This window comes from Catharus ustulatus, chromosome 2 (assembly GCF_009819885.2).
Source record: "Catharus ustulatus isolate bCatUst1 chromosome 2, bCatUst1.pri.v2, whole genome shotgun sequence".
In the NCBI taxonomy this organism is placed as follows: domain Eukaryota; kingdom Metazoa; phylum Chordata; class Aves; order Passeriformes; family Turdidae; genus Catharus; species Catharus ustulatus.
Window position 1 is genome coordinate 107,415,720 of NC_046222.1, and position 22,511 is coordinate 107,438,230.

The 22,511-nt window shown below is 44.6% G+C and overlaps 1 protein-coding gene across 1 annotated transcript in view; it reads right to left on the reverse strand.

The window, feature by feature from the left end:
• Positions 1 to 20,589, reverse strand: part of ACE2 (angiotensin converting enzyme 2) — a 28,542-nt gene extending 7,953 nt beyond the window's left edge. Inside the window, exons 1-15 of the mRNA XM_033051740.1 lie at positions 20,471 to 20,589; positions 18,325 to 18,376; positions 16,951 to 17,154; positions 13,856 to 14,014; positions 11,438 to 11,531; positions 10,719 to 10,862; positions 8,964 to 9,076; positions 8,325 to 8,433; positions 7,526 to 7,623; positions 5,892 to 6,061; positions 4,633 to 4,859; positions 3,687 to 3,831; positions 2,022 to 2,120; positions 1,260 to 1,382; positions 751 to 923 (exon numbers count right to left, since the gene is read on the reverse strand). Of these exons, the coding sequence (XP_032907631.1) occupies positions 751 to 923; positions 1,260 to 1,382; positions 2,022 to 2,120; positions 3,687 to 3,831; positions 4,633 to 4,859; positions 5,892 to 6,061; positions 7,526 to 7,623; positions 8,325 to 8,433; positions 8,964 to 9,076; positions 10,719 to 10,862; positions 11,438 to 11,531; positions 13,856 to 14,014; positions 16,951 to 17,154; positions 18,325 to 18,376; positions 20,471 to 20,589 (2,029 nt within the window). The remainder of the gene's footprint in view (positions 1 to 750; positions 924 to 1,259; positions 1,383 to 2,021; positions 2,121 to 3,686; positions 3,832 to 4,632; positions 4,860 to 5,891; positions 6,062 to 7,525; positions 7,624 to 8,324; positions 8,434 to 8,963; positions 9,077 to 10,718; positions 10,863 to 11,437; positions 11,532 to 13,855; positions 14,015 to 16,950; positions 17,155 to 18,324; positions 18,377 to 20,470) is intronic.
• Between the last annotated feature and the right edge of the window lie 1,922 nt (positions 20,590 to 22,511).

The window sequence follows — 22,511 nt, forward strand, 5'->3', positions numbered from 1 at the left end:
TCAGTCACCCCTACTGCAAACACACTCATCTGAGCTGTCAGTTCCCAAGTCTGGTTTTGTAGCAAGTAGAAGGAAAATTCCTCTCTCCCACCACTGGGAATGAGCAGCTTAGATGCAGATGCTGGTGCCTGGTTAGGTGAATCCCACTATCAGAGACTGGTACAGGGCTGTAAGCATTACAGTGCTCTCCAGTACTGGCAATGATTACACAAATAAAACCTGGCTGGTTCATCACTCAGTGTCACAATAAGCTGAAAAATGCATTTTTCCACAGTCTCCTCCATTTTCTTCCCCTGAGCTCTTTGACTAACACGTCAGCAAAAAGCATAGCAGTAATTTTTTTGTACTGGTTTGTCCCTACACCTGGTTCCCAGGACCAGTGGCTCCCAGCTCTGCAATACAAGTACACTGCTTTCAGGGAAGCACCACAAAAGACCAAGCTTTTGAATGTTTCTTCCTTCTGTAGTGCCATCCCACACTCTTGAGTGCTGCCATTATGAAAAAAATGAAATCTCCTTTCCTGAGAACTGGGTGGGGCTCTGATAAGCACACTGCTGACTTCTCCATCTCTGGCCATGAGGAAGCCAGTCTGTTTTCATGTGAATAAAACTTGCAGCTCAGTGTTTATTTCCCATAACCCTTCTCTTCCAGGGAAAATAGCCTCCAACAGCTACATGAGAGAGAGACTTTGCTAATCAAGGGCAGTGAAAAATAACTAGTGTCCTTAAATCACCCACAAGCCATACGTACATGGAGCCCAATCTGTTTTCCAGCCAATGAATCTGCCAGAATTGTTTTTCTTCAGCCACTCATATAAAGGTTCAAAGTAGTGGAGCAAGGGAGTTGCATTCATGTATTTTTCTCCTGTTACACTTTCCAATGCTTCAGTCCAGGGCTTGGATCTTCCTAATGACAGCAATTTACTGTATATGTGGAGCAAGAAGTAATATGTTATTGCCATGTTGTATCTAGACAAAAAAACCACTCTGTGATCGATACAAAAGTGTTCTTCTTGGCTTCTGAATTCACTCTTGTCTTCCATTATTCCTATTAATAAAAAATATTTTATTCCCACAAACAAGTAATTAAACCTTTGATGTTTAGAACCTAAGTGTACATAAATTCAGTCAACTCATCAAAATGAATTGAGCAGGTATAGGGTAAATTCCCAAGCTAGGTTTATTCTTGATGCAACCTCATTTACTCCAAAAGCTTTGTTATACTCTGATTTATTTCATGTGAGATATTTGCTTCGTTACCTGAGTTTCTCCCCAGCTGCAGTGGAGTTGGTAATGTCACATTTGTGAAGAGGGCCAGTGTGGTTAGCTTCCTTGCAAAGTGCCTCCTGAAACTGGAACTGATAGATGGTGCGGGTGTAATACCTAAAGGAAGGGCAAGGAAAAGGGAGGCACAGGTTTTATTAGTTGTCTGTCAAGGAAACCTGCAAGCCTTTGGCCTTTGGAAAGCTCAGCTGCATCAGCTGTCACTCCTGTTTGGGAGCCTGCACTGCAGGGAGAGGCCAGCTGGTATTTATAGGCTAAGCTAACTCAAATTTAGCAAAATACCAAGATCAAATGGACTAGAAGAGCCCCAAGTCTGTTTGTTGCCACATAAATCAGGAGAGAGTGACGTTTTTGAGGTCCAGTTCTCTGCTGTAAGCCCTCTAAAAGGAGGTGGCTGGGACACAGCAGACATCCAGGGCTGCATGTTCATGGCCCAAGTGACATGGGGCACAGCGATTCCCCAGGAGGCAAACACCTCATACGGAAGTGCTCCTGCTGGTTTGATGGCAGCATGAAACTTTTCTGTTCAGCAAGAAGGTCAGCAGCCTCCTCAGTGCTCAGAGATTATTATGGAACAACCCCTGATGTGCAGAGAAACACTCCCATTGAAATCAGCTGCCTTCAGTCTGGGCTTTAAATGAAATGAGACTGAGTCCTGAGACGCTCCAGCAGATATTTTCGGTAGTTGGGGCTTGTTCTGTAGACAAAACCTAAGTAATGAATTAAGCACTACAGTACCTTATGAAGGAGTAATCATTGGCCACATGAAACAGTGCAGCAGGGTCGCAGTAGGTTTCATCGTGAGGGACTGGTTCCACAACACCAACTATAGCTCTCCTGGAGATGAAGGAAAAACACAGGGTTTCTGTTTATAGACAATAAGCAGAGGTAATCTGACTCAGCTTTTCTTCTGTTTTGTCTGATACATATGGACACCTCTCACTTGCAAACAGAAGAATTCCATACAGCTCCCAGTAACCCCAAGCGAGTTCTGCTCCACAGCTGGAGACCACAGAGAGGAAGCTGTTTGGAAACTCATAGTGCAAGGAAGGGATTTGTATGATAGCAGGCTGTGCAGGATCAATTAGTGGTATGAAATAATCTGAAGACATGAGTTTCCACAGCCACCTCCTGCCCTGGGCCATCCCAAGTTTAGAGACCTGCATTTTGTTCCAGGCAAGGGCATGCAGAGACTGGGTAACCCAAAAGGTAGATGTCCTCCTGTGCCACTGGGCTGGAGATGAGCTTTCTCTTTATTTTCCTCTCCTGAGACTCTGTTTCCTGAGAAGTACTACAGAAACAAACCCATGCCTTGAGTTCTGAAAATGGTAATAAGCTTCCATGGAAATATTTTTCATAAACCTGTATTTCAAGCAGAAAGCTATGCAGTGCCACTGAAACAGATGTGATAAGCTTCCGTGAACAATTTGTCATTCTCTATTTCTCTGACATCTCTGCTACTTTTGAATACATTGAAGCTGATTGATTTTTACAGTGGGTCAGGAGGCTTGCATATATCAAGTTTTATTATAGATTCTATTGCTGATGGAGGCTTACTGTTCATGTTCACGTTAGAATTCAGGCTCCATTTTCAGTGTGGGGCTTGTTTGGTTTCTTTGCATTTTTCTGCCCTCATATTAAAACCAACTTGGGAAATTACAAACTCCAGTCTGAATCATACTTATTTTAAATCTTGTGCTCCAAGGTGCTGAAAATAGATTGATTGATGGGCATAATCTGAAAAGGCACCTCTGACTGTTACTTGCCAAGGGAACTGTATTTTCTTTACCGAGAAAGATGATACCTTAGTGCACAAGAAAGGAAAGATTCAGTCTGAAATCTTTGAGATTATTTGCCTCCAAAATCACTATATGGTGGGGAGGAAACACAAAGCAGAGAAATGAGCTCAGATACTTGGTGGATTGAGATCTGCATGTTTCTCTGGCTGGCAAGTACAATGAACTTGATTTTCCACTTGTCCTTAAGGCTGAGGGGAGCAAACCAGAGCACATGACAAATGAGACTTAGAGAAGGGCTGTACTTCAGCTGTGAAGATGTCTTGGGGAATGTATCAGGGGGACAGCAATGTTGATCAGGAACTGGCCATGCAAAGGCCATGGGCTGTCTATCAGGAAGCTGACATTAGAAACAGGGAAAAAGTCTTTTGAGAGGCTGGGTAAACTGCTAGGGGCTGTATAAAGAGTTAGTGGGGACACATGGCTTATGAGATCCTGTCTGCACCACAGTTGGGCATTTCTATCTGCCACTCTACTGGAATTTACAGAAACACCCAGAGACACAGATCCTGCCTGATGGGGGCACAGACACCTGAGTATGTTGAGTAACTAGGGTTGAGCTTGCAGGTTCATATGAAAAAAAATCCCCTTTGTTTCTCAGACTTACTTCATCTCCCACCACCGTTTGGTCCATTCCTGCTTTGTAATCTCACCCTTAAACACCATCCACCTCCACTTCTCCAGCATGTAAGTAAAAGGCATTGTTCCAACAATTGTTAGTGCTTGTTTGAGCAGAAAGTTGATTTCAGTTTCTGGAGAGAGAAGCAGTTAAGGTAATGGTTATGGTTATGGTAGCAATTAGTATCTGATTAAATGGCTAAAGTTGCTTCCCTTTACAGCTAATGCTTACATCTTGTTTGAATTACAGATTTTTACTAAAGAAAAAGTGGAAGAAAGAATACTACTGAAAAAAACATGAGATAAGATCATTTAGGAATGATACAGTTTTGTCTCTCTTTCCCCCAAACTCTTAAATAACCTAGTCCTTTGGAATTTACATTTAGTTACCCACCACTGAGAACCAGTCTCCGAGGATTCTGAGCTGAAGCCATCTCAAAATGTATAAAAATGTGCATCTTTGTCCATCTAAGGCAGTGCTTAGGAGCCAGATGAACTGCATTATAATGAGGGCCTACCTTTGTTGTCACTCAATATTCACTTAAGTAGGAGATGTAAATCTCAAGGTTTCAGTTGCATTTGAACTGCTAAATACATAGCTTGATAGAGATATGTATGGATTCATGCCACAGAGATTCAAAAGAGTTTTGCAGACTCATCTAAATGAACTATGAAGATTTAAGAATAAGTTGTTCAGTACTAAAAGTAGTGAAGTGCTAGCTATTTCTTTTTAAGTTATGTAACAGCATTGTAAAGCAGTGATCCTTGCTTCACAATGTGATTTGGGGAAAACATAGTATTTCTGGTAAATTAGAGGAATAAGATTATCAGAAACCTGCCAGTTGATTGCTGAGTTTGTAAGCACAATCTTCTGCTACAAAATTAGGCCAGCAAGTGCTTTCAAATGAACACAAAACATTTATGCATTTATTTACCTTCATCATCTTGGAAGGTTGGCTCTAGGAGACCGAGAGCCTTGAGGTGCTGAGGAGTGGCTGCAGACAGGGACATGATTTCGCCCACGGCCTCGTGGAAGCCCTCGTTGGCGCCGCTGCGCAGCAGGTAGGGCTGCGCCGCGTAGGCCATGTCGTACTCGATGTGGCCCATCTCGTGGTGCGCCGTCAGGAAGTCGTCCATGGTCACCTTGGTGCACATCTTGATCCTGCACACCACAACAAAGGGTGCTTAGAGAGAGAGTAGCCCGGAGGAAGGCTGCCTGGGCCCTGTTTGCACAGCCAGAGGGCAAAGCCCCTCCAGAGCTTGCAAATGCCCCTTGCAAAACCAGGGCAGCTAATCCTGGTCTGTAGTGCAGATCCTCCTGCTGCAGCAAAACACCTTCAGCCACCTTGAAATAGTCCAGGGAGTAAGAGAAAACTGCTGTTTTGTGAGAACAGCTGCTCCCTAGAACCTGGCAATAAACTCACTGTGTGTGGAGGGAGTAACCACCACCAATCTTAGTAAGGCTGTAATGTATAAAACCCTGTGTGTTGGTGAAGCCTGCTACTTCATCCTCATGTAGGTACTATTTGCTAAAGGAATGTCTCCCAAACAAGGTTTCTTTTCCCCTTCCCCTGACTGCTGAGGTAGGATACAGACGTGTTTCACAAGGCTCTGCTGTGCACCAGCTTCTTTCCCTGGGCAATTGTGGGGACTGCAAGAGGGGTCAGAATTCCTGCAAGAAGTATTCATTGTGTGGGAACTTGCTGTCCTGCTCCTTTCCCAAATATGGAAGAGACTGATGGATTTTCATTAAACTGGATAACTCTGCTAAAGATAGACAGTGGACTCTCAGGAGATTTTCCCTTGCTACCCAGGGACCTACTGCCATTGCTACAAAACATGCAACTGTCCACAAAGCTCACCTGGTTTTCTGTCTATTCCTTAAGCCCTAGAACATAGTCATTATTTCTCTAATTCATAAAAATATTAGACAACTCTCAGTTAAAATTTGACAGTAGATCTTGAGTAGATCTACTAGTAAATTTGAATAGATCTTCACAGGAAAAGTTATACAGAAAGATTTATAGTCCCACAGGATCCTTGTTCTCTTGTCTTCCTTCCCCCTCTTTTCAGCCAGAAAATAAAAAAAAAAAAAAGAGGAGAGATTATAACTTAAGACAGCATGGTGCACCTTTAGTGAAAATACAATTGTTCTAGGAGGTTGTGCAAAAAGGGATCACGGCAATTTCAGTACCTGTAATCATTGTTGCCCAGGTCCCATGCTGTAGGATGGCAGACAACCTTCCTGTTGTCAGTTGGCTCTATAAGCATAGAGTTATTCCAGAAGCCCTCAGTCATGTGATAAAGGCCAATGGAAACAAAGAAGTCCTCAGCAGATTGGAATATTTTAAGTGGATCCCAGTTCTGAAAGAGATAATGCCACCATTAACCTCTGTTTCTGCATGCAGCCTGTTCCCAGTGCCCTCCTTAATGCAGGGCAGACGACTTCGTATTTCTTTCTCAGGAGCTTCACACCTGCACCTGGTCAGTTGAGAGTAAGTCAGTAGTTCTGCCTTTGGCACTTCTGTGAATTCTTCTGGGAACTATAATTAAGTGTTTTCCTGCAAATAAAATAGGTTTATGTGCTCAGCAGTTCAGCAGATAGCACCTGACCCAAACCAAAGAAGCTCTCAATAAAAGATAAGGTAAGGTAAGATCTGCATTCCTGACAGCAGCATGTCAGATCTGTGATCCGACCCTTCAATCACTTCAACCAACTTGGGGACAACTCATTTGAGGAAGTGGAGCTACATTCCCAGCAGATGAGCATGAGAGATTTCAGCCATAACCATAAAACCTGGCAAATGTATCTATGAGAGTTGCTTATCAGATTAAAACTGCATGGTTATGTTCAGGATAATTTTGCCATTCAGCAGTTCCATTATTCTACCCACCAGGAGCTCTGCATTTACTGGACTGAGCTCTCACAGAGAGCTGGATGGCAAACAGCTCATTTCGGTGAAAATCCCAAATGGGGCACACCCACCAACGAGGATGAGCCCACCCATTGCTCAAAAGCTCTGTAAACAATGCTTCCCTTCTTGCAGTGGTACTTCAACGGACACAAATTTATGACTACAAGGGGATCAGAAGTGTAAAACAGAGGTGAGATTGATGCAGACTTGTGCAAACTGCTAATGAATCAAATTGAACTATTCCTTCTTTTACCAGCATAACATTTTCATGGAGTGCTGCTTATGAGACGAGAGTAGTTTTCAGGTGAATAATTGCATTTCAGAAACCAAATCCCATCTATAACCTTTTAATTTAAAAAAGGAATAAGGCTTTGGCAAGACTATCCTCACCCATGCTCTTAGTCTGGTAAAGGTGCTGTCTCAGCTGTTAGCTCTACAGATCTCAAACATAGACCTTAGGGTGCTATGCAGTTATCAAAAGATAACAGGCAGCATTGCAGTTTCTCTAGCTGTATACAAATAAACAAGGCAAAAATCAAACAAACTGTGATAGACAAACTGATTATGATAATGGCTGACAAAGGTCATATTTGATACCAGCCCACTCTAGTAAGTACAAAATATATCTCTTAATGGATAAGTGTCTCTGAGGAAAATAGACTTGGAGACAAGATTAAGGGGGTCAAAGAGGGTGAAGGAAAACAGAGAACAGCTAAGGGGATAGGTACAGTGAAAAATGCATAAGCACTTATAGGTGAAAAGCAAAAAAAGGATGCAAAAAGCAACACTTTGTTGGCAGTGTGTCTGCCTGAGGGCAGACATGGATTCCTAGAGAGCAGCTGATTTGTGGTGCATAATTTCTATACCTTCTAGATTTGTTACATAATGCATACTGCATAAAGGCATGTCTTACCTGTTCAACCATTGCAGAAGTTACATCAATGTTTGGTTTGTTTGGATAGGGAACAGTCAAGGCATACAGATTTGTCCAGAATCTACCCCACATATCACCTTCATAAAAAGAGAGGAAAAAACAAATACTTTAAATTATTTATTTTGTATTGCTCAAAGGTGCCAGACAGGTCTACAAATTGAGCAGTGTCAAAAATAGGGATTCCTATTCATCTAATCAGGCCTGATCCAGATGTGGAGGGGAACAGTTCTGGAAGGTCATGCATAGGTCAAACTCAGGTCAAGGATCCTTATATTACCCAATATCAGCAATTCTTGGATAATACAGTTTCAAGACTGGTCACAAAAAGTGTATGAAAACTGAACATCCTTTTTGTTAGTCCTCATGATTGTTGTCCATGTTCAGGTACTCAACAGTTATGGCAGCTTAATGCTGCATGATTTAAAAGGCAAGTCATGAAATGTGGGATCTTAGAGCAAAATTTGAAAGTAAAAACAAGTCTCTCTGAAACTCTCACTTCTAAGGAATACAAGTGCTGCAGAGGGGAGGGAAATGTCCCAGACAAGTGCTAGAGTTTGGGCTATGTGAGGTTTGGTGAGGATGCGAACACTTGCCTTCCCTTCCTGCCACTTATGTCATCTCTGCTAGGAGTTCATCCGTTTCTTCTGTACCCTTCTCTTATCTGTAACCTTTTTGTTAATATCCTGATTAAACAGTCAGATTACTGTCCAGCCATGTGCCTTGACGGTGACTGTTCTGTGTGTAAAGTCAGGCTTGCAGGACATGGATGTTGACGTACCCAGGAGGTGAGCAGGGAGGCCTCCTGTGGAGCTGATGAGCTCGGGGCCGTACACTTTCCCCAGCTGGTGTCTCACGTAGGCATGCAGCTGCTCATACAGAGGTTTTATCTGGAGGCAGAGGAGGAGAAGGAAACAATTTATTTCTTTTTTTCATTTTGCTGTATTCCACTCATTGCTGCTGAACTGACAGCCTTGAAGCTCTCTCTGACAAAAAGCTCCTGGTAGGTAATTGCACCCCAAACGTGCAGCTGAGCTTTGCCCCCTGCCTCAGGGCTCAGGCACTGAGTCCAGATTCCAGCCACAGAAGTCCTGCTCAGGTATGAGGGAGGGAGGGAGCACTGCTAACCTTAGAGCTGGAGTATCAAGGGTGCCATCTACCCCATGGACCCTGCCTAAAGGAGAGACATGGACCTGCACAGCTCCCTCTTTCCCAGCCTTTGGGGACCAAGCTGGTCCTTGAACAGCTACAGAGGTAGAAATATCATGTATGTCTCCTCACATCTGCTTCTGTTAAACCCATAAAGACTGAGATCAGCCAGTTTAAAGCAGGTTTCATCTTCATTCATAACATCAGTACATGATCCCACCATTTCCAAACATAACTCTGCAACCCAAGTAAGAGCTTTTCCTGCCTCTACCTGTTCAAATGTCTTCTCCACATCTTCAATCAGCTGGTCACGGCTGTATTTGTAATTTTCTGGAGACTGTGCTTCATAATTTGCTCTCCAGTAGTCTCCATAGTCAGAATAACCTGTAAAGCATGGATGTATCCCATGAGGACACCACATGTGATACTGCTTAGGTCTGCAGAAGTGCAGCTCCCTGCAGATCCCATGCAGACCTGCAGCCTTCTCCCAAAGCAAAGCAGCAAAATGTAAGATAGTTTGGGTTTAGCCGAGAGGAAAAAGCCTCCCTGAGGGCCTGTCCCATGAACATGAAGGTATGGGAGATTTCCAAGAAATTCAGAAATTGATGTCGTGGTTATCTGCTAGTTAGGGTCATTCTGTTTAGAGATAGAGGCCAAAGGAAATCAGGAATCCTGACTGGAGCTCCTGCAGCTATGAGGGACAGCAGTCTCTGCTCAAGCTGGATGCTGAGGGGTTCTCACAGAAGGCATAAACTGGTGGACATTGAATACGTGCTCCCTCTTCCAGAAACTAAACCACCAGGACACCTGCAGACACCAGAAGTGAAATTCAGCTCCCAATTCCACTAAGTCTTCCAGTCCACTGAGCACCATCAAGCCTGGAGTAAAAATGTCTCCCAGCTCAAGTCTCTTCCTTAGTGGTACAGAGGAAGGCCACAATGACCATTTCTTAATGTTTGGCTTTTTTCTCTGTCTTACTATGTGGGCCATATTTTCTTACTCAGCTCCAGCTGGACAGTTTTTGCAAAACAAGGAGGATGGGAAAGCAGGTGATACAGCTGCAGTCTGGCCAAGAGACAGATGATGTAGCTGCTTCAGAAGCTATCTTAGAAGACCCCAAAAGAAAATTAGAAAGCAGCTGTTACTGTTCCTTGAAAAAACAGTTCCATATGATTTGTGTGGAGATCTCAGACTGGAAGCATGCTTCCCTTAGTACAAAATCCTTTTTGAACACCCAACTGCACGTGCTGTCCCAGGCCTACCAAATCTGATCATTCCAGCTAGGGAAAAATGCTTGTAAGTGTACCAGTGCTTGTGGCTGCTGCAAGAAGGTCAAGGCCCATAGGAAAGAGGAGATGCCACCAAAACTCAGCAACACTCAGAAGCTGTTTAAATGGAGTGTGCTTGGCCGTAAATCACAAATGGTGCAGTTCTAGGTGGTGTGTAATGACAGTCACTGATGCATTATGGCCTTTGGGAAAAATGCCAACAAAAAGGTGCCTCTTGTTCCAGGCTGGGAAGAAACCTCTGAACTGGTCAATGGCAGTTTGTCTGTATTGCCTCTTACTTTGAGACATGCACACCAAAAGTAAATTATGTGCAAATTAGGTGTTTTGAATTCCTGGGGAAATTGTGTAAGACTGCAGTATGTTTACTACTTTCAGGAAGGAAGGAAGGAAGGAAGGAAGGAAGGAAGGAAGGAAGGAAGGAAGGAAGGAAGGAAGGAAGGAAGGAAAGAAGGAAGGAAGGAAGGAAGGAAGGAAGGAAGGAAGGAAGGAAGGAAGGAAGGAAGGAAGGAAGGAAGGAAGGAAGGAAGGAAGGAAGGAAGGAAGGAAGGAAGGAAGGAAGGAAGGAAGGAAGGAAGGAAGGAAGGAAGGAAGGAAGGAAGGAAGGAAGGAAGGAAGGAAGGAAGGAAGGAAGGAAGGAAGGAAGGAAGGAAGGAAGGAAGGAAGGAAGGAAGGAAGGAAGGAAGGAAGGAAGGAAGGAAGGAAGGAAGGAAGGAAGGAAGGAAGGAAGGGTGACTTACCATTAAGCCTTGCAACCTCGTTTTCAAGTTCAACATATTCTTCGTATAATGGTCTCATCATTCTGCCAACATCAGCTCTCCAGCCTTCCCAGGCCCACAGTCTCTCGTAATAATCAGTGCTGTCAGCCATAATAGCATCCAGACCTGTCAGAACAAAAAAGTAGGTACTAGGCTTTGAAAAAGTAGAATTTTTCTTTCACAGCAGACAAACAAACCAAAGTGAAAGAAATTCATGAACAGAGAAGAAAACACTTTGTATTTGATATACTAAAAATATCTCATTATTTCATTGCATCTTTTTCTAATTTAAGGTTTTTCCCTTGTCTTTAAGAAGCGTGGAGTACATAGTGAATCTCTTAAATGCTCTCTCCATATTAGCTTCCCTTAAGTTGGTAGAATTCTTAGGACTGGCCTCAACACAACTGATGGCAGGGAATAAAAAATAGATTTTCTGTGAGACAGGCAAATCCCAAGTGACAGGCACACAACATGAGCAGCCCTCTCCAATTTTTTCTTGCTACAAACAGGAGACAGTATGTCTCATGGGCAGAAGGTCCCTGAACTGCAAGATGCAATTAAATTATGACTAAGCTTTAGATAGCAGGAAATATCTGTTGAGATTACAGCCTGTTCTTTTGCAGTCAGGAGCCACCCTTTGGCTTTCTCTTTTTGCACCCTCAGGGTGAAGAACACAGTAGGGGCAGTGGTTGGTGTCATACCTGGCTCCAGCACCAAACACTCAGATGGATTGTTGATTTTACAGACGGTCCCAGTGCTGTAGATGGTACTCATTGTATTTAGCACAGTGCCCAGCTGCAAGTTAGATGCAAGATAGCCTGTTAGAAACCCACTCTGTGCAAAATAACAGCCAATTATGCTAATTCCTTAAGATCTAGAATCAACACTTCACCCACCAGCTTAATAGTTAAGTGTATGTTTGAGCTCAGGAGGGATTCATGAAAGAATTTGCCTAAATGCATTACTGAACTAGACCTAGCTGGAAAAGACAGATAATCTCCCAAATATATGACATAACTACAGGTTCTTAATATCCAGTGAGCCAGAGCTCTGGATTCAGTGAGCACTGACTGTCACGAGGGAGCTGTCAATACACAGCAGCAATAAAAAAATAAAGTTTATCAATGTGCTTCCATAAGCATGGACCCACATAAACTTTGCAGGGAGGTTGCGGCTTTTGAGTGGCAGCAAAAGGGGCCCCTTTGGCAGGTGCTGCCAGCCTGTGGGTGTTAACATCACATCACACTGATTGCATGGAGCTGCTTGAACTCCATCACAGAGAAGCTCATGTCTTGGGCCAGCTGAAGGCCAAAATGCATCTGAAATCATTCAGCACTATCTCAGAACCTATGCTACATAGATTTGTTCTAAATATTTTTTATGTTTTCACATCTTCATGCCTCAAGGAAAACATGTACCACTTTTATCTTTCCCTTTAGGACTATGCAATTTCTCACTTAGAGCTTTAAATCAGAACTCTGAACAGCTGTCAGTGGGAGGGGTAGTTAGTGAGTAGCTCTAACTTTACCTCTGTCAGCATTAAATTGGTGCCCAGGCAAATTTTTGTGTCAGTGAAGAATACTTAGATATTCCTATGGAACCTCATCAGACTTTATAAAAAGTCACTTTTCAAATATGAATCAACAACTTCATCCCCAAAGGCCATTATCTAGGAAATTCTAAGGCTCTAAACAAGGAGGGTACTGAAGAACATACCTCCACAACAGGGAAACATTACCATTGGTGCACTGCTGTTATCCAAAATAAATATGTTTGTATGAACTGCCAGCATTCCCACCAACACAACCTGTTTTTCAGAAATGCATCTTATTTGGATCAGACAAGAGATCCAGTCAATCTGCTGCTTCCATTGCATGGTGATTAGCACTGCTGACCATAGCAGAAAAATCTCAGGATTCTTCTGTAATTAGGACTGTAGGATCCTGGACTGCAGGTTCCCATGACTCAGTGCTATGTTTCAATTTGATCTTCAGCAAAGGGAAAGTAATTTAACTCTCAAGTGTTTGGTTATAAATCCCTTTTGAGTCTACATAGCTACTCACTCCAACTTCAGGTATGGTCATTATCCATACACCTGCCTCTTAGGTGAACTTTTCAGTGCAAATGTCAAATCTCATTATGATTCCTGCCAAATCTTGCTGGACTTCAGCAGCTTTCTATGGAACCTTCCCCATTTTCAGGCATCCCAGGGTGCCCAATGCAATGAAACCTTCCTCCTTTTTCACAGTGTGATAAGGTAACATGTTCAGAGGAAGAAACCTCCATCTCCACCTTTTTGACTCATTGAATGGCCTTTTACCCATCCCTTCCTGCTCATTGCCCTACATCTGGACTTCACCAAGCACTTATCACATGTCCTTTCTTGGTTTTATGGCCAATCCAGCTATAAGTGAAGGACTGTTCTGAGGTGTGTTTGAAATTTATTCCATAACAAAACTGCTGACAGAAATAGCAACCAGCTTCCTAGGCCAGACTACCCCACAGTTCTGTATTGCTGTGAGCACCTGGAACAGGTACACTCCTGTACCCCACAGTTCTGTATTGCTGTGAGCACCTAGAACAGGTACACTCCTGTGCCCCACAGTTCTGTATTGCTGTGAGCACCTAGAACAGGTACACTACTGTACCACACAGTTCTGTATTGCTGTGAGCACCTAGAACAGGTACACTACTGTACCACACAGTTCTGTATTGCTGTGAGCACCTGGAACAGGTACACTCCTGTACCCCACAGTTCTGCATTGCTGTGAGCACCTAGAACAGGTACACTCCTGTACCCCACAGTTCTGCATTGCTGTGAGCACCTGGAACAGGTACATTTCTGTACCCCACAGTTCTGTATTGCTGTGAGCACCTAGAACAGGTACACTCCTGTGCCCCACAGTTCTGTATTGCTGTGAGCACCTAGAACAGGTACATTTCTGTACCCCACAGTTCTGTATTGCTGTGAGCACCTAGAACAGGTACACTTCTGTACCCCACACTGCATCATCCCAAAACAAGAGGGCTGGTGACAGCACCACGCCCTGCCTTGAGGGTGTTGTGGCAAGCAGCAGAACTCACCCACCAAAAATTATGAACTACATTCAACAACTTACTCTGTTATACTTTTCTGATGGCAGCACAGACGATCCTCTGTCCTGGAGGGTCTGGATCTGGAGCTTGGTGAGGTCATCCGTGATGCTGTCCACTGAGAATTTGCTGGCATTCTCGGAGGCCTCCTTGTAAAACGCCGACCACTTGGCACCCGCCTCGTTCTGCAAGGGGTTCACACAACCCTGAATTAATCTCTCCAAAGGAGTGGAGTGGCCTGATGCACTCAGTGGACAAAAATATCACTTCTAGGAAGAGCTTCATTTGCGAAGAACACCCACAGATTGCGGGCTGAGCATTGGCACAGTGACATGGCTAGAGAGCTTTTTGGCTGTGCTTTATTCACACATCCAGATATCCATCTTTCTTTGGGAACAGCAAAAAGCATGACTGTCTATTCACACCTTGCTTGTTATAATTGATTGAGCATGACTTTGCTTTGTCTCCTGCTACTCTAAATCATGTTTTCTTCCCTTAGTGCTTTTCTTCACCCACCTGTGAAGAAATAAGTCAGGGCACAAAGAGATCTGTGACCCAGATGTCAATCCCCATTTCTGCTGCAGTAGCAGGAGCACTGATCAGTCAAGATAATGATAGTGAGTCTGTTTTAAATGCAAATATCGCTTTCTTCTGAAATGCTGGCAAATAAAAGATTATACTTGGGCAAAGGAGGCTTTAAACAGGTGCCCAAATTGGGCGTGCAAAATCTCAACATTTTGCATGAGACTGCTTTTAACACTTCTGCAATTACAGACCATGATATGTGAAACTCCCAAATTTCAGTGCACAAAGTAGCAGCATTAGAATACAATTTGGAGTTGGGACTGCCTTATTCACCTTTTTCTAATGTGTTTTTACACAGTAATGTGTTTTGACACATCAGCACCAATTCCAAATGGCAATAAAAACAGTACTAATTAACCTGGGTCCTTGGGAGAGTTTAATTGTGCTTATCCCAGAGATTCCCAGCTTGTGCATAGGGCACCTGTAACACCCATCTCTCCCTGCTGAGGTGTCATAGAGCTGAAAAGCTCTTTCAGGCACCCTTCACCCCTGTGCAGACACACCCAAAAGACCCGCACTTTCTGGAGGGCTGTGCCCTAGGTCAGCCCCCTGTGTGACAGGGGCACAGCACCCACTGCTCCAGGCTCCAGCAGAGAGGGCTGGTGGCAGATGTGAACCCGTGGTGATCCCATCCCCACACCTCCTCCATCCTAGCTGCAGGAGGGCAGCCATCACTGGAGGCTTCCCAAACTCTCGCCTTCATGGAAGCAAACAGTCCTGACACTCCTCAGCAGCTGGCAGAGCTCAGTGGGCAAGAGCTTGATGAGCCCCCAGAGGAAGAGCATCGCTGTGCCTGTGTTCCTGAGCTCCTTGTCCAGAGCAGGACAGAGAGGTGCCTCTGGAGTGGCAGGGCAGAAGAGGGGGCTCGTTGGCTACAAAAGCCAGGGGAAAGCAGGCATCTTGCTGTCTGGTATTTCCACAATTAGAGGAATTGGTTGGCAAGTCAGAGGAATAGTTGTGGGGTTTGTGACACAATTTACAAGGAAAATGAATGTGAAGGAGCCAGAAGGGACAGCATTCATTAACTCCTGTCCAGCAGAACAGGAGGAGGGAAATCAGTGTGTTTACTACCAGCACTGCTAAAGAGATCAAGAGAGAGAAAAAGTTCTCTCTGAACACTAGACTAATTGTTTTTTATTACTGTTATCTCCTCATGTATTTTATTATCATCTCATTAATGCTGAAAATACTATATAGGGCTTTCATTTTATGTGTTTGGAAACATTACAGTTTAAGTATCTGGTGCCTCGGAAAAAATTCCAGATTGACAATGATTAGTCAATTAGGATTTCTTCCAGCAACCAGTCTCCTTGCTTTAATTAAGAAATATGATAATTAAAACATGTTTTAATTAAGTTATATGACCACAAAGTGAAAGACCAGCCATTAGGCAAAAATAGATGTAGGATATTCAGCTTCATTTTCATGCTCTGAATTGTTTTCTCTAAGGCTAGAGTTAACTTTTAAAAGGATGCCACTTTAAAACAAAGCAAAATTCAAGGTGGTTTAGTTAATTTTGAAAGGCTTTGAGCTTACAAGATACTGAGCTGAGGCATGGCAATATCAGTAACCAGGCAGACCATGGCTGCTTGCTCTTGACAAGTTCTTGCCTAGAGACCCCTGGGGCTGGGGCAGACAGAGGCTGATGTTGAGAAGCAAGAACTGTGCTGGAAGACAGCATAAGTAAAAATGCTTTGGTTCTTCCTGCAGATAGAAATGGACTTTCAAACCAACATACAAGACCACTGTAATAGAAACTCCACTTCTGGCATTTGCTAGTCTGTGATCTTACTTCATTTTTCCTGGTCTAATACCTCCAGGCAGTCTACCAACAGCCCTGACAATGAGAAGAGTGATGGGGGCAGGGGAAAAGGTCCACCACTGGGTAACTGGTGTGGGCCACTACATAAATCCATCAGCAAACATTTAACAGAATGCCTGCATCCAGAAAATATTTGCATATTCACTGAGAAGTAAAACAACTGCCTGTGTCAATAAAAAGCCCAGTGTTGTCTGGTCTTAGGGAAAGTGGGAGACCTGAGCTCATGCAGGTGCAAGATTCAAATCCTGTTTCCTTGCACCACAGATAGCACCTACCCCAGGCCCTCAGAGAGGATCTTCACCCCCAGGATATGCCCTCTCCAAGAGGAAAGGGAAAGGGAAACCCCCACAGAGAAGCACTACACCAGGAGGCAGTGGTGGTGTTGGACCCAGCAGATGTTGAGGATGAACATGCAGGGCTCCCTTGCCTTTTCCCTCCACTCACTGGAGTGACCTGAAGCGATGGCTAGGGACAGTCCAGCTTCAGGACACCCCTGTGCAGGTTAGTCCAGGCACTAACCCAAGGCTGTAGAGGCTGGTAGGGGCCCAGGCACATCCAGTGAGCATTGCTACATTAAAGCAATCTCCTCTGTCCTCCCCAGAATGAAGCACAGCTACCAGAGAAGCAACACTCCGATTTCAGCCAAGCTTGGTGGAACCAAAACAAACCAGAAAGTGCCAGATTCCTAAGACAGTAGCAGGATGGAGCACTTACCATTTTATTGGCATTCTCCTCAGTGATGTTGGTGTTGTAGTTCCATGAGGCAATAGAGTTCTCATAGCTGATATTTTCTGCCCTGCTGTTAAACTCTTCTAAAAACTTTTGGGCTTCTTGTGTGACATCCTGAGGGGTCACAACAGCGCTCAGGTGGCAGAGAAGCCAGAAGTGGACCAACTTGTTCATGTTCAGGATGAGAACCTCTCAATGAAGTAGCTTTCCTCAGGTAAGCTTCTCTGTTGGCCTCTGCCTCATCAGCCTTCAAGCATGGCCACTGTGAAGAAGAAAGGCTGATTCCAATTTGCTGGACCTTTTATAGGCTTTATTCATTATAGGAGAGAAAGGAAAAAGTTTTTTTATAAAAAGCCAAATAAACAAAAGTCAATGATTAACTTTGGAAAAACATAATTACTCCTGCCATTTTATGGCCTTCTTATAAAAGGCTTTTACTTTTGGTTAATGTTTCCCAAATGTGCTGTCAATGATACAGCTGGTCACTTTATCTATAGCCTACCCGTGTCTCTGGTAGCTCAGAATCTGTCAATCCTTTAACAGGTTGGTGATAAGCTGTAAAAATATTTAGAAACTTCACTGAAACACCAAGCCAAGAACCTTAACTCTCAGGCCAGAAGAAACCCCTGTTAGACTGAGATAGGCTACCTGGTTGGGTGCTTAGGGCCATGTTTTTAAAGGCTTTGCAAAGCCCAGGTGTTTTGGGGAACAGACCTCATTTTCAAAGCAATCGGGGCATATAAAACATGAATTTTAAATGTGTTCACTGAGCCATCAAGAAGCAGCAAGAGACTTTGTGGGATCACAGTATCTTGTGTAAAGACCTAATCTGAACTATAAATCAACTGCATTTAAGTACTAAGGTGACTAAAGCTACTAAAATTACTCCATCTTAATATTTAAATACCTTTGCTAATCTAGCTAGGAACCCAGCAGTTAGTGCAAATCAATGGGAAAATCAATGCATGAATTAGCTCTGGATATGCATCTTGGGTTGAGTGTTATAGATCAGACAATGCCTTAGTATTTTTTTAAATTAGCTTATTTTTGCTCAGGATCACTTGGTTGGTTTTGTTTTGTGTCTTGTGGGGGTTTGTTTTGAGATGCAACTCTGAAGCCACGTCCACAGGGTTGCTTTCCCATTCCCAGCAGAGTTTCTCTGAAACCACCAAGAGTCTGCCCCCATGGGAGCAGCAGGAATCAGCCCCTTCATTGCCAAACCCTGGAGAGGAGATCCAGCCCTCAGGAGCCCTTGGGAAGCCAGCACAGCAGCCAGCACAGCCAGCAACAAGCATCTGGCAAGCACAGCCAGAAAACAGAGACCTTGAGGAAACACCTGGCTTCAGTATCTTGTGGTACCCATGTCCCGTGGACCAGGGGTGACTGATCTCTCTCACCCATGTTCAATCCTCTAACAAACATTTATTTTGAGTGAAAGTTAACAGCATTCACTCAACCCTTCCCCAGAGGTCATGTTCCCTAAATTTCTTGTCGCTCTACTTGGTGCCATCCAGATTTGCCATGTTTTGTGCTTCCTTAATGACGGTGTCCATATCTGCAAACAACTGAAGCTGTATCAATGACCTGGAATCCAATTACTGGAATATTTTACATGCAGTGCCTCGCTGATACAAAACTTTCTTTCTGGCAACATCAGCCAACATCGACTCTTATGCCAGCTGAGATCTTTCTGGTAGTGCTACTTGCTCAGCCATTCCCTTTTTTTTCTCTGTACATCTGGTTCTAGGGTGGCATCAATTACTGCATTGTAAATTTGTCTGCACTGAAGCACATTGCACTGATTTCAGTCCATTTTTCAAAATATTATCATTTGGAATTGTAATTCTTTGGAGGACTCCCTTGGCAGTGCTTGGCAATGCCCAAAAACCTGTTAATAGATAGATATTCTCTTCCCACATCCAGATGATATGGGATATAGTAAAGCTCAGGAGAGGTATTCAAATGACCCCTCTTCTTGACTGAGAACCACAGAGCCTGTTTTCTAAGTAATTATGTGCCTTTTGTGAGTCTTGTCTTGCTCATCGCTTCTCAGTTTGCCAGTGAGACTGTCACATGGTGAAATGATGAAAAGGTTTTGTGCTGTTGTTTCAGCTGTTGTCTGTCAGAGCAGAGAATTGTGCCTATTATTACCTTGATTACTTCTTCTTCAGTAGAGAACTGAGACTATGTTGACCCTTCAGTTCAACTCTCCTATTTTCTCTTCTATGCTGGCAAGTTAATTGCACCATCACTGAATTGGGTACTTTTTAGGGTACTGAAACAGGGCTGGCTGATTCAAAACTCCTTTTTTTTGTATGCAGATGTTATTTTTCTCCCTTTACATGCATGACCCAGGAGCCCCCAGAGAGAAGGATACTTCTAGGGGATACCCATAGGGCAGGGAAGGGTGTCACCACATTTCATATAGGGCTTGCCTCTGCACCTGCATTTTAATGTGTGTGCAAGCACTGCAGTGAGCTGGAAATGGAGCAGGTACAGATACGCTGAATTATGCTGCAAATTCTCAGCCCTATTTCTAAGTTCTTTTCTATTACACACCTTAATGCAAACCTTGATATCATATCTGAGGAATAATACAATAATCACACTCCACCTTTCTTGCCATTGCCTTTACACAAGAGAAAAAATGAGTTGTGAGATGAATTGGCACAAAGCTATGTTTTGAAAAACTGTGTTGGAACAGCAAAGAGTCACTGAGCCTCAAGCCCATCAAACCTTCATGGATGGATTTGCTCTCATTGAGAAGACATATGGGAGACACCAGATTTGTAGAATCATAGAATCCTAGAATATCCTGAGTTGGAAGGGATTCACAAGGATCATCAAAGTCCAACTCCCGGCCCTGCACAGGACAGCTCCAAGGCTCACATCATGTGCCTGAGAGTGTTATCCAAGTCCTTCTTGAACTCTGGCAAGGTTGGTACTGTGATCATTTCCCTGGAGAGCCTGTTCCAGTGCCCAGCCACCCTCTGGGGTGATAGGGACTTGATTGTGTCAGCCTTACTAGCATGGCAGACTTTCTGCAGATTGGCCAGGCTCATAGCTGGCGGTGATTTATATAGCCAGAGATGGTGATGGCCATCCATGCTTGGGTGAGGAGCATTTCTTGTGGTGGACATTCATGCTGGTCTGAAGAGCTGATGAGACCACGAAGACAGTGGGACCACAGCAAAAAGAAAATAGTAAACAGCTGAGAAAGGGAAGCACCTGGAGCTTTTTCAGGAAATTCAGACCTCCAAGGGCAGCAAGGCAGCAGCCATGGGTTTGGGCGCTAGAAGAGCAGCTGGGGTTCAACCTGTGTCTCAGTGAAATCCACTGTTGTGTGCCATGGCAGCCAGCCTGCTTGGCAGGAGCAAAGGGCTGTGTCACTTTGCCACAGCACGAAGGCTGCCTGTAACCTGGCGTGCTGACACAGGCTCCTTCTCCTCCCGTGTGCCAGGTCTCCCCTCCACCCCTCCCAGCTGCTGTGGCTCCCAGCTCCTACCTGATAGTCCCAGTCCTGTCCCCAGGGTACGAGTGGTCTGACATCTGCTGAAAGAGCTGCCCACCGATGTTCAGCTGTACTCTGGCTCTGTTAGAGCGGTTTTCTGCCTCACCACTCATGTTGTTGGCTGAACTGTGCTATGAAAGTAGGACTGCAATAACAGAGAATTGCAGTTAGGACATGCCTCAATAAAAACCCCTCTGTATTATGTATTGGACACCACACACCCTTAAAATGGCTTAAAATACCATTATCAGGACAATTTTTCCACACAGGAGCACTGTTTAAGCTCTCTGTTACACTTTGTCATTCCGCCTAGTGCATAAAGGACACACAGAAGCGTTCCAAGGTGGCCACTTTGTGCAGAAGGGCTGTGAAAGGCAGTGGCTGCAGGGATGCCTGTCCTGGAGCATCCCCAGGGAGAAGGAGCGGCCATGGCCGAGCCACTGCTCTGCCCTTTGCCGAAGAGCAGCTCACTTCGATTAAATACCTGGCAAATCCTTGAGGGCTCCCGCAAAGTGGCTCTGTGAAGGCAGTGAGCAGCCCAGGGGTGGCTTCAGCCCCTCCGCTCATCTCCCTGCTGCTCCTGGAGAGGGGCTGGGCTACCCCTGGGCATTGCTGGGGGACAATCCCCCATCCTCTCCTCTTCCTCGTGCTTCCAACTGGGGGCTGGGCAAATAGTCCTTTTAATCCCCTGAGCAGCCTTTTTCCCACATGACTAACTCTTCTGCATGCGTGACATCTGCCTTTCCTCAGATGAAAGTGCTCCCGCCAGGGCTGGCACTGGGATGCTGGATCCCTGGCTCCCTGGCTCCCTGGCTCCCTGGCTGCCTGGATCCCTGGCTCCCTGGCTCCCTGGATCCCTGGCTCCCTGGCTTAGCTTAGTCTGGGCTCTTCCTCTGCAGGAAGGAGAAAGGGCAGCGGAGTGTCTGGCCGGATGAATTCCCTGCTGCCCAGCAGGAATGGAGCTAAAGGCAGCAGGTGCAGAGCACACACTCCCACCTGCTGTGCCCGCTCAGGACCTGTCTGTGCAGGGAAGAGCCCAGGGAGGTGCTACCAGGACAGCATCCGCTCCTGCTGCTGGTTCCACTGCCCAGCCACCGCCCGGTGACCTCCGGAGCACGGAGTGTTTGTGCCTGCTCCGAGCCTGGCACCAAGGCCTTGGACAGCTAATCCCTACCTCTCATAACCTCCTGCCCCAAGACAGGCTGGTTCGCTCCCTGTTTTTCTTTTTCAGATCTAAACAAAGCTGTCACCTCCAGAGAGCTCCATTGCACTCTGAAGTTGCCACAGGCTGATGGCTGTTTCCCAAGTTCTCAGCCTTGCCAAGGGGACAGTGCCCCGTGCCCAGGGGCCAGCCTCAGATCCGGGGACATCAGGAGCTGTGTAAAGAGGCTGTCAGTTTCCCGAAGCAGCAGGAAACTGAAATGTTTTTGCAAAATTTAGGAGAAAGCGTAGAAGCTGAATGATTTTTAGGAAGATGAGTATGCAAACTGGCAGGTTAAATTAGGGTATCATAAAGTGTTATAGTAAAGGCTACCGTAAAAATCAAAACCATATGCTATAAAGGCAGAGAGGCAACCACTCGGGCACAATATTCTGCATCCCTTATACCTTGCCCTTCACAAAAAATCACCTTGCCCCAATTATGAAGGAAAAGGTTTTGATCCTCTGAAACATGGCTTTGCATCCAGGCAACATGTATTTCTCACTTAGTTTTACTGAGTGATCCCACTTCATTTTACAGTGACCACGTGCTCACACATCCGCACCTGCAAAGTTGTTCAGATACTATGTCATCAAGAATGTTAGTCCAAAGTCTAAAATTCCGGTTGGTCCACATCTGATAAAAGCTACACACTGTCATTTGTGGTAATTATAATTCAAATTATAGGAGAAAAGCAAAGGTGATAGAGAAATAATGCAAGAAAACAGTTTCTCCAAAATTAAATACTTTCCATTTAGCCATTGCTGTAGCTAGCAAGATGCTTTGACAGCTTGAAATTTCCCTCTAAGGGAAAGGGAAACATGGTAGGAAGGA